At 46.9% G+C, this 10,774-nt stretch overlaps 1 protein-coding gene across 2 annotated transcripts; it reads left to right on the top strand.

Moving 5' to 3' along the window:
* The first annotated feature begins 243 nt into the window (after positions 1-243).
* CHMP7 (charged multivesicular body protein 7) lies at positions 244-10,218 on the top strand. Of its 2 annotated transcripts, none has more exons than XM_075523435.1 (10): positions 244-621; positions 1,848-2,022; positions 3,422-3,607; positions 4,333-4,466; positions 4,872-4,920; positions 5,241-5,360; positions 5,661-5,759; positions 6,752-6,812; positions 7,426-7,590; positions 8,437-10,218. In XM_075523435.1, exons 1-10 carry the CDS (start codon positions 332-334, stop codon positions 8,499-8,501), a joined length of 1,344 nt encoding a protein of 447 aa, XP_075379550.1. In that variant the 5' UTR covers positions 244-331; the 3' UTR covers positions 8,502-10,218. The 2 variants fall into 2 exon arrangements, with proteins under 2 accessions (XP_075379550.1, XP_075379551.1); XM_075523436.1 differs by having other exon boundaries at positions 245-621; positions 7,429-7,590.
* The last annotated feature ends 556 nt before the right edge of the window (positions 10,219-10,774 follow it).

The raw sequence follows: 10,774 nt of genomic DNA, 5'->3' as shown, positions 1-10,774 counted from the left end.
TGACATCACCACGTGACGTCACGCACGCGGGAGGCCGGGGGGGGGGGTGGGTGTTCTGGGGGGGGCGGGATCGCGCTGAGGCCTCGACCAGGCCCACGCCAGGCTCGCCCACCCCACACCTGCGCTGCCGTGATGCATGTCGGGAAGACGGCGGCGCGCAGTGCGCAGGCGCAGGGCCGTACCACGGCGGACAGGGGGGGGCGGTGAGGGGCGGCCCACACAAAGGCGGCCGGGGGGGGGGGGGAGCAGTACGCATGCGCCGTGTGTCTCCCCGGCAGGCAGGCGGGTCTCGGCCGGGCGGAGGCCGCGGCGGAGCCGGGGGCTCGCGTAGATGTGCAGCCCGGGGCGGGCGCCGCCTGGGCCGGCCCCGGCGGGGGACCTGCCGCCCGAGTGGGAGACGGACGACGAGCGCATGGCTTTCCTCTTCTCGGCCTTCAAGCAGAGCCGCGAGGTGAACAGCACCGAGTGGGACAGCAAGATGGCTTTCTGGGTCGGGCTGGTGCTGGCCCGCGGTCGTCGCCGGGGCGCCGTCCGTACCTGCCTGAGAGACCTGCAGCACGGCTTCGAGCGGCGCGGCAGCCTCCCGCTCGGCCTCGGCACCGTCCTCCGGGAGCTCCTCAGGTACCGCCGGCGGCGGCGGGCCTGTGGGGGGGGGCCTGGGCCTGGCAGCCCTCCCGCTGCGGGGGCTGGAGGGCAGGGAAGGCCGCACGGGAGTCTCTGTGAGGGGGGGCCCAGCTAGCAGGGAGGGGAGGCCTGAGGAGGGGTGGTTGCAGAGGGAGGGGGGGTAAGGGAGCTTTGTGCCATGGATGCGGGCAAGGAGAGCTCCGTGTCGTGCCAGCCTGCAAGATGCCCGCTGTGTGCATGGCGAGGAGAGCGCTGCAGGGTGCTGGATAAATGGAGGGGGACACGAGGGAAGGCGGGGTGCTGTTCTCGGAGGGGTGGTTGTGCCTGCCTGTGCTAAGCACTGGGAGCGTGGGAGAGCATGAGGGGGTTTTGTTGCTGTGCCAGGGCTTGCAGAGGAGAGGAGGGTACAGAGACGCCCAAGGGAATACGGGGTTGTGTTGTGCGGGGGGAATTTGGGAGCCCTGTGCAAGGTAAAGCATGGACGAGGAGTCAGAGGAGCTCACCCTGGGGCTCACAGGAGGCGTGGGAGGGCAGCGTGCCCTGGGGAGTGCAGGGTATCCCAAGGGAATACTGTGCTGGGAGAGCTTGTAGGTGCAGGGGGAGCTTTGTGTTAAATTGGGTTATGTTTTCCTGAAACGGTTGTTGTGATGACCCAGCTGCGAATGATATGTGGTGGTGTGCGGGCATGTGGGGATGTGGTGCGCTGGTATTTGCAACCATATGTTTTGTGTTGTGAAATTAGAGCCTGGGACTGATACCCTGAAAAGATTCAAGAATAGCAGGAGCTAGCTGAGTCTGTGGCTGTAACATTTAAAATCTCTAGATCTGACAAAAGCTATGTTTGCAATTTAACACGCAAATGAAGCATCCTGAAATGTGCAACTGCCTCCTCTAAAAGCTGACCCTCCCCATCGATTTCCTTGTTGGATGGATCATTGGTTTCAAGTCAGAAAACTGGGAGAAACTTGCATAACTGGAAAAATAGTAAACAAAAGACCCTTGTGTCCAGAGGAGTGGAGACCTCTGTGGACTTTCACAGGCAGTGATAACACCTCAAACTTGAGCTAGAAACTGGTGTTAGGAAACACCACTAGGACTGTGGATGTACAAAGCATAGAGCAATGTTTCAGTTAAAAATTCTCCATGCTGGCACTCTTGCTCACTGCCAGTGGAAGGGTTTAGGACTGATCGTATTCAGTTCTGCATGCATGTCTTTTCTCTAGACGTGGCAAGCTGCAGAGGGAGTCGGACTTCATGGCCAGTGTAGACAGCAGCTGGATCTCCTGGGGTGTGGGAGTCTTCATTCTGAAGCCCCTGAAGTGGACTCTCTCCAGTGTGCTGGGTGACAGTAAAATACCTGAGGAAGAGGAAGTTCTGATTTATGTGGAGCTGCTTCAGGTGAGTGTTGTTGAGAGCTTTCTCAAGATTATGCATCTCCAGAAAAATTATCAGCCATTTTATGTGCTAGCAAGGAAAGATCAGGGTTGAATAGGCCTTCATTTGTACTCCTTAGGTGTTTAAAACATGGAGAGATGTGGAGAGATGGATGGAATAACTCGGGAATAAGAAGTAGTTTATATCTACAGATGTTCCTTGAAACTAACGTAATGACTTGTCACTGACTTCCAAGAAATAGGAGGGGTAGGCTTGCTGGCTTGTCTAGGAAGGCAAGTAGTATGCTGTGAGACCGCTGTAAATCTCAGGTTTGAGCTTGTGCAAGTGTAGTACACGAGAGAAACTTGCAGATTGAGTGCCATCTGTTGTAGGGAGAAACGGGCGACGTAGAAGTCGCTGGCTGTCAGTCCAGTGTATCATCGAGCTGAACTCGTATGTGCGTTATTAAAGGCTGCTTTCACTTCAGAGCGTGTGCTTTCAGCTTGCCTTTTCAGACGTGATTAGAACTGCCCTTGGATCCTGTCAAAGACCCTTTTCTTTGGCACATTGTTGGTGGCAGACCTGTGGGTTGCATTGTGAATTTGCGTAACTCATTGTTGCTCAGCCTAACTTGGATGGTGCGGTGCTGACAGTTGAGACCTTGGGTCCCTCTCTGTGTTACTCGGTGACTGTTAAAATTAGCCCCAAGACTTGCTGCTGTTGTGTGTAAGTGGTGTCTAAATGACTGGGACTAGCAGAAGCCCGAGAGCTCTTTAGATGTGTTCCTTGTAGTTACTCTGAGAGCTTATAGTGTCTTCCCTCTGCAGTGGGTCTTCCACAGTCCTTTCGGAGGGTGTGTGCATGGGGGGAAGAGAAACCTTATAAAAAGGTGCCTGGAGAACCACAAGCTTTGATGTGGGATCTGGGGTGGATGGAAAGAGTTGTTTCTGTAGTGTTAAGCGGACCATAACTCTCACTTGACACGGGGAAAACTTTTCTTTTTCCTCTGCCCGTGTACAAATGATGAGTACAATTAGAGTGTGGACTGAAGAAAAGATTTTATTGGGTTTAAACTTAGGGTGGGGGGTGGACTTCAAGAAGCGCAGAGGTGGCCAACTTGCTGCCTGTGTGGTTCTCTATGTTGTTCCGTAGCATTTGCACAGGGAATGTGAATAGTGTAGTTTTGGTTCTTGTGCAAAATTGTGCTATTTTTCATTCCATTAATGGTGATATTTTTAAAGCATTGTAATTGCTTTTGAATGTTGCGTACAACTTGTTCTGAAAGTCTGTCTCGCCCAAAAAGTGATGCATCGAACTTTTTACCCTTGGTGTGTGGGAGGAAGCAGGTGTGGACTTGGCAGTTGTTGTGAGAGAAGTAAGAGTCCTGTGTAAACTAAGAGACAGCTCTGTTGCTTCCTTTCAGGAGAAGGCAGAGGAAGTTTATCGCCTGTATCAGAACTCTGCGCTTTCTTCTCACCCTGTTGTTGCCCTCTCAGAGCTGCGTTCCCTCTGTGCCAGTGTTTGTCCAGATGAAAGGACGTTCTACTTGTTGCTGCTCCAGCTGCAAAAGGAAAAGAGGGTCACGATCCTGGAACAGAATGGAGAGAAGGTACAGGGTAAAGGTGACTGCTTTTGGGTGGTATAATCCCTGTCTTGCATTTCATCTGGCTGGAAAGAATACTTTATTGGCTAAATATGGGCGTTCTTTGATTGGAAAAGTCAATTCTATGTGCTCCAACATTGCAACCTGGTTATAGATGGGATTAAATCCTCATTCTTGCATGACGGGTTCTTATTTTCCTCCGTCAAACATTTATAATACTACCTATGTAATTTAACACCTAGAAAATGGGCAGATGTTGTCGTTGTCTACTCACAGGTTGACTGTTCCCGGCTACCCAAATTGAAATCGTTCCATGCCACTAGAATCAGTGTTCCACTTTCTGTGAAAAAGTTTTCCTGTCTGTCTGTAACTACAGAGATGCAGGCGCTCTCGTCTCTCAGATGGCATGTTTGCCTGTAGTCTTCTGCACTGTACAATTCAGTACTGAAGTACTTGGAAGTGTGGCATTGCTGTACGCTGTTCAGAGCACCAGGACAGCTTGAAATCTTCTGGGTGTTCCATTAAGGCTTTCTGTTTTCACACTGATGTCACTTGATCCTGTCTAGTTTAATATTAGATTATATGGTGAGTGGTGTGTCCTCATCGCTCTATTACAAGGCTTAAACTGGGGATGTAAAAGCATCTTTTCCTTCCATCAGAGTGAAAGTATTTCTAGTGCAGGCACAGATTCTGGAGGCAAGGGACTCGAGCATGTGGTTCTCTTTCTTCAGATAGTGAAGTTTGCCCGAGGTCTTCATGCCAAAGTCTCCCCAATGAATGATGTGGACATTGGAGTCTATCAGTTGATGCAAAGCGAACAGCTGCTGTCACAGAAGGTGGAGTCCCTTTCCCAGGAAGCAGAGAAGTAATTTGGGGAAGGGTGGTGGGAAGAACGTCCGTGTGCTGTGGAACTTTGTATTCCTGTGGCATAGTTAGAATGAAGCTGCTTTCTGAAAGTGCAAGTCATTCTTTCCTGCTCAGTAAACATAGTAGCCGCAGTCATGTGGTAGGGCAGGTTTTCCAGTCTTTGTTCCCTATCCCCATGAAAACAACATGCAGTGAATGGATGTCAACAGTTTTTGCAAAGGTTTGGAATGGATTCAAGGACTACTTTCGAGAAGCAACAATGGCTTAAGGGTGGTTGTATCTGAAATGCATTGTTACTCGGTCACCTCTGGATTAGAGCAAGGTAGTGAGGATGGTTGCTGATTTGTAAAATATCTACTGCTTGCAAAGGAATAAGCTGCTTTTCTTTGTTGCATCTGTACAGATGTAAAGAGGATGCCCGGAGTGCTTGTAGAGCTGGGAAAAAGCAATTGGTAAGTACTGTTCTACTTGGGAGGAACTACAAGTCAAGTGTCTTGGAGCTGATCCATAACTGCAGATAATGACCAGGGTTAGGCATTGTAAACTTGAGCTTAGACGTGTTGAAGTGGTGTTTCCGAGGCCAAAAGTCTCCTTAAGGTGGAGATAAGAATATATTTGTCCAGAGTGATGTGGTGAAGAGAAATGGAAATACCTAGCTCTTAAAACCAGCTGTTGTGTGTATGCGTTGCTGCACAGGGATTGCTGGTTTTTTTACAGTTCCTTTGGCTGCTGCCTGGTTTGTGATCCAAGTCTGTGTATCTAATGTCTCCAGGCACTGAGATGTTTGAAATCCAAACGAAGGACAGAAAGGCGCATTGAAGAGCTTCATTCCAAGCTGGATGCAGTGCAGGGGATCTTGGATCGTATATACGCCTCCCAGACTGACCAGATGGTAGTGTGTTAATTTTGTCTTGTGCTTCTCGCTTTAGCCCCACTCTTCTCACTTGTGTTGCTTTACCTGCTTGTCAGAGCTCGTGTCTGAGGGGTGTAAGCTGGCTGGCGAGACTTTATTCTCTGCCTCTGCTCTGACGTTGCGGTATTGCTCTGAATAAACCTGCTTGTGGCTTCGTTTTCTTCTTGTGTGCTAATGTTCCTCTGAGGGTCCTGCTTGGATAACAGGTCTTGAGAGAAGCTTGCGCTGCTTGTTGTTTGTTCTTAGTTAGCATTGTGCATCTTTCTTTCTTTTCTTTAGGTATTTAATGCCTATCAGGCTGGTGTGGGAGCTCTGAAACTGTCTATGAAGGATGTTACTGTGGAGAAGGCAGAGAACCTGGTGGATCAGATACAAGAGGTAGTGAAATAAGAGCGTGTCTAAATAAACAAGCAAGCGGTGTGTTGACGTACGCAGCAAGCTTGCCCAGCTATTAATGCTGAGGCTTCTGGCGCTGTTTGGTTTCTATTCCATATATCACCAGAGCATACTGACTTAATCGTGATCTTTTTAGATCAGCGAGCAGAGGTCTTCAGATAACTGGCTGTGTTTGGTTTTATGTATTTGGATTTATTGCTGGCTAGTAATCACAATTTACCTGAAATTTGTGCATTTCATGTGTTCTTTTGGTTAGCAATATTGTGCAAGCATACAACTTTCTAGGAAAGTGTTTAGTGGAATGTATTGAAAAGAAATACAAGTCATACCTTTGGAAGCTGGAGTGCAGCTACATGCATAAAAACAGGGCCTTAAAACTGCCTAACCTATAATCTTCTGCAATTCAGTAAGGGAAAGGAGACAAGTTTATTCGGAGTGAATTGAAATGAAGAGAGCAATCTGTCTGCATAAGCTAGTGTAAAAAGCAGAAAAGGGTGACTTTTTTAGCAACTTCAGCTCCATGTACTTAAATAGTGACTTCAACTAGTGAGCTGAGGGGCTCTCTGTAAAATTTTATAGCTGAGATGTGTTGGTCTTCAGCTTCTTTATTTGGTTAGCCTAAGCCACAATATGAGCTTGTTACTTATGTGAAAAAGCTAAAATTAGGGGAGTGTTTTTTGTTTTTTTTTTAAACTATGAAATCCTGTTTCACGTTTGATCATCAAACGTGCTACTTGGTCTTGTAGCACTTTACTGAATCTTCCGTGTTACTGCTTTCACTAGTGAAAAAACACTCATCTTGGAAGTCTCTTTTGCACTAGTACCTGCTGCCTTTAAGTCCACTTTTGGTGTTTGGTTTTGGGTTTTTTTGTTTGGGGTTTTTTTTTTGTTATTTCTACTTTTGAAGTAGGTGGCTATAGTAAGACATAAGATTAGTTTATATTCTATATCAAACCCTGTGTATTTTTCCTCAGCTTTGTGATACTCAAGACGAAGTAGCCCAGACCCTGGCTGGAGTGGGGATCAACGGTCTAGGTATGTTTTGGGGTTTTCATCCTTTGCTCATCTTCTCTTGCCACTGCTGGCCCTCTGTGCTGCCATCCCTTCCCTGCTCCCTCCCCACATATGTCTAGTCCTTCTTCCTGGGAGGATGAGCACTTACTGAAATACCAAGGCTGCTGGTACTGGTACCTTGAGAGGGAATGAGGACTGACAGCGAGTCCTCTTCTCTGACAGTGGGTTGCAGGGGAATCGGTATTTGTGCACCTCCAAATCCTTGCAAGTCTCTTAAGTGCTGGTGGATTTCAGCTCAGAGTTGTGTAATGTTGATTTAAATCTATTTTTAGAGTGGCTGCTGCTTTGTTTTTTTAAGTGATGATCTTTTTCCTCTGGCCTGTGTGTTGTGCAGCTTGTTTGTCTCTGCTGAAATGTTTTCTTGCCCTTAAATGCCTCAGTGCAAAGGCTTCTAAAGGAGTAGCTTCTCCCTGAGATCAGGACTGAATTTTCACCGTTATAAGAAGCACAGGGAGTTCCTTATTATGAGTAATGATGGATGGGAGTAATAATACCTCTGTTAAACTTGGACTTCTGTCTGTGCTGCGAAGATGCTACTTAATTCTGCTTGGAACTGAATGTTTTCTTTAATCAGCAGAGATGGACACTGAGGAACTTGAGAAGGAGCTGGACAGTCTCCTCCAGGACTCGACTAAAGAGCCTGTAGATCTGCCTTCTGTTCCCCAGAAGATGCTGAATCCACCCATTTCTGATGCTGAGCTTGAAGCTGAATTGGAAAAGCTCTCTGTTTCTGATGGAGGTATGGATGTCAGCAAGTCGTGTTAGCTAGCTGCTATTAGGATCTATGACAGCCTTGCAAAATGAAAGATGTGTAGCAGAACTAAAGTCTGAGCCGGAATCGTTCCCACTTCCAGTTACACAGTTGAAAGCAAGCTCTCCTGGTATCCCTGCTGGGTGCCCAGTGCTCACTGTCTTTCACTACCAGACTCAGTCTTGAGAGAACTGCCCTCTTTGCTAGATATTCTGCCTGGACTTTTTACCATGGGTTTAGGGAAAGTTGAAGGCCCTATGAGGGAGCAAGTGCTTGGATTAATTATTTTTTGTTGTCATTTAACAAAGCCTGTACAAAGCCAGGCAGTGTTTTTTGTATGTTAACAGTGATAAAGTAGACTAACGTTTTCATGCCTGTTGCTGCCAGGCACGCAGCATCTTCTCTGTCCTAGAATGTTTACTATGTCTTATAGGTGTCGTGTCTGCTTAGTACTAGTACTAAACTAGTCTTTATTTAGTAACAGTGAGTGACCAGAGCTTATGGGCTTGAACTGCATGCTGAGTTTTCCCTAGACCTGTCTTGGACAGGGGTAAACAGACTTTAATTTTCCTTTCAGAAATCTGTTAATGAACAATTACACAGGACTGTCCTTATAGTTTTCTTTCTATTTGGGCAGCTGATATTCTGAAGCTTCAGAGCAGAAGAATGCTTAGCATCCCGTATCAAACATGAAGCATGGGTTTCCAAGAGAATGCAGTCGAATATTGAAGCACTGAAGCGCTCTGAAATTGTATTTGTTAGTTATGGACGTGGTTGATCTAGTCCCTCTTACCGATGAAAACTGATGTCTTTCTGTTGCAATTTTCTTTATAGATTTGGCACAAAAGACTCCCTCTGCTTCCTCTGAACCCAAAACAGCTCTGGGACTGAATCTCTAAAGACCCAACAGGATCCTGTTGCTGCAGTTTGAGAAGTTGTCTTAAGGTTCCTTAACTAAGGACTAGAACTTCTGGGGAGAGGGGTAATGCTCCCCTGTTCTTCATGGATATCACTTTGCTCAGCAACAGGATCTCCTGCCATGACAATCCACTCTGGAACTGGCCCCAGCTGGTGTTTGTCATCTCTGTGCCAACATCTGCACTGGTCTCAATTTGACTTGTTATCGCAAGTCACTCTGCGACAGCTAGTCTTCCCTTCTGGGAATACAATTCACTATTCTGCCCAGTGAAGATAAACTCTTCTATGTCCATAACAGTGCTCGGGGTGGGTTTTTTTTTTTTTTTTTTTTCCTTTGCTGTGGCTGATGTTGAGAATCTGAGTTGCAGCGGTATTGCAGTTGCTCAACACTTGGCTGTCTGTGTGGTTGTTCAAAACACTTGGCACATAAGTACTGTCCTTGACATAAGTTATCTGCAACGAGCTTAAACACCTGTTGATGGTTCTATCCCTCCCTGTCTGTATTTTGCACGGTCGTGGACGACTAGACACTGTAACTGATAAATTGTAGGAGATTTTGTTGCTGCTCTAGAGGGCAGCAATTGCAAGCACAAGGCAAAAATAATTCCTCTTTCCGTAATGACACTAAGGCCTTAAAAGGGAGACCTGCAAAAGATTTGAAATGAAGGGGAGTTTCTTACGCTGCCTGTTGTGATGAAGGCTTGCAGTCACTATAATACAACTTTCTGCTTGCTCTTACTTGAAATTTGAGCTGTTTGCTATTTTTGTATCTTCCCTGTTTGCAAAACTTTTTGGGAGCTGCAGGGTGATCTGCTTTGAGCTCTCATATTGAGTGATTTGGGGTAGGAGGGGAAGGGATACAGGGAAAAGGGATTTTCCCTTTCTGAGAGGACGGTTTTGTATAACAGCCGTGACTTTGCCTTCAGTCGTGATGAAAACAGATTATGGGTTACCAGAAAGCCCCAAAACACAACCCTGTAAATGTTTCTAACGGGGAAAAAAAAAACCACCAGCAAACCAAAAAAAACCCCCAAAACCCAAGCACAGCAACTGAAGATGTTTTTTAGAGGCTGCCTTTACCCATCAGAAGTGAAATCATCTTTTGCAGGTCACTTTTTTATTATGTGTATGCACATGGAAGAGCAGAAAGCCTGATACCTAACATGAATAAATGAATTTTTTCAGGAGGGGAAACATGCTGTTAACTGGGCTTTCTGCACACACAGCCTGTGCGTGGCAGGGGAGTGACTAGCTACGTGTTGATGTATAACCAGTCCTCCTCTCTCTGCACCTCTCCCTGACTCGGAATGTATTCTGTCACCGTTTCTACCCTGCCTCCTGTACCAAGCGCCGTTGCTCGAGCCATGTGGATGGCAGCTTGGGTGAGCGGTAAACTAGGGCTGGAGTTCCCATGTCCTGTTAATTATTGGCAACCCAGCTTTAGCCCCAGGGGACCAGGGAAGAAGTTGCAGGTGTCACTAGGGTGCTGTGTTGGCTCTGGCTTCTTTGTCACTTTGTCCAAGAGCGCAGACTCCTGCCAGAGAAGGTGTGCTGTAGCCAGTTAGCAGTTTACCCAGGCTGCACACGGATTTATGTGAAATGACTTGAAGCTCTGTATTCCTTTCCTTTGTAAGTAAACGGGAGAAAAACCACTGTGTTTTCTGCCTACGTGTAATAAAGGGGAGGGGAGGAACCAGAGTCCCTTGTGGTGCTTCCTTTTCTTTTCCTGTGCCGCAGATCACTGCCATATCAGTGCTGTTCCAGCTGTGCTTCTGCATCTATAAAACTTGTCTGCTGAAAGTAAATGGGCAGATTCCTGGGCGGCTTTGTCAAAAACAAACTGAATAACTGCTATACCAGACTTTGATTTCCCTGAGCCTTCTCTCTGTGTTTAAAAAAGCCCAACAGTTACTCTGTTTAACTTTAGTTGTCTGTTTTTACCAAGTAGCCTGTGCTGGCTTTTGGGTTGTACAGCCTTAATTTTATGAGTATCATTTTGGAAAGGCTTGCTTCTTTTCTTTTGCTTCAGCTTATCGTACCTTTCCACTTCTTTTTCATCGTTGCGCAGCTCACAAACTATTGCAATTTCAGGGCTCACACAGAACACAGTCCTTTGCCTAAGCCACCTTGCTGTGGCCATGGAGGGAACTGCTATGCCAGGAAGTCAGTTCTCCTAATTGACCCTTTGGTTTTGTACTAAACAATATGTAAGCATTATTCTGCAACAGTTTTTGTCCAGCTTCTTGTTCTGACT

Source organism: Mycteria americana, chromosome 23 (assembly GCF_035582795.1).
Source record: "Mycteria americana isolate JAX WOST 10 ecotype Jacksonville Zoo and Gardens chromosome 23, USCA_MyAme_1.0, whole genome shotgun sequence".
Taxonomy (NCBI): Eukaryota; Metazoa; Chordata; class Aves; order Ciconiiformes; family Ciconiidae; genus Mycteria; species Mycteria americana.
The sequence above is the reverse complement of the archived record's forward strand: the minus strand, read 5'-3'. Positions and strand labels throughout refer to the sequence as shown.

Coding starts and splice junctions, on each gene's coding strand:
- CHMP7 (XM_075523435.1), top strand. CDS start 332: ATGTGCAGCCCGGGGCGGGCGCCGCCTGGGCCGGCCCCGGCGGGGGAC. Junction 5,760..6,751: donor TGGTGGATCAGATACAAGAG/GTAGTGAAATAA, acceptor ATTTTTCCTCAG/CTTTGTGATACTCAAGACGA. Junction 6,813..7,425: donor AGTGGGGATCAACGGTCTAG/GTATGTTTTGGG, acceptor TTCTTTAATCAG/CAGAGATGGACACTGAGGAA.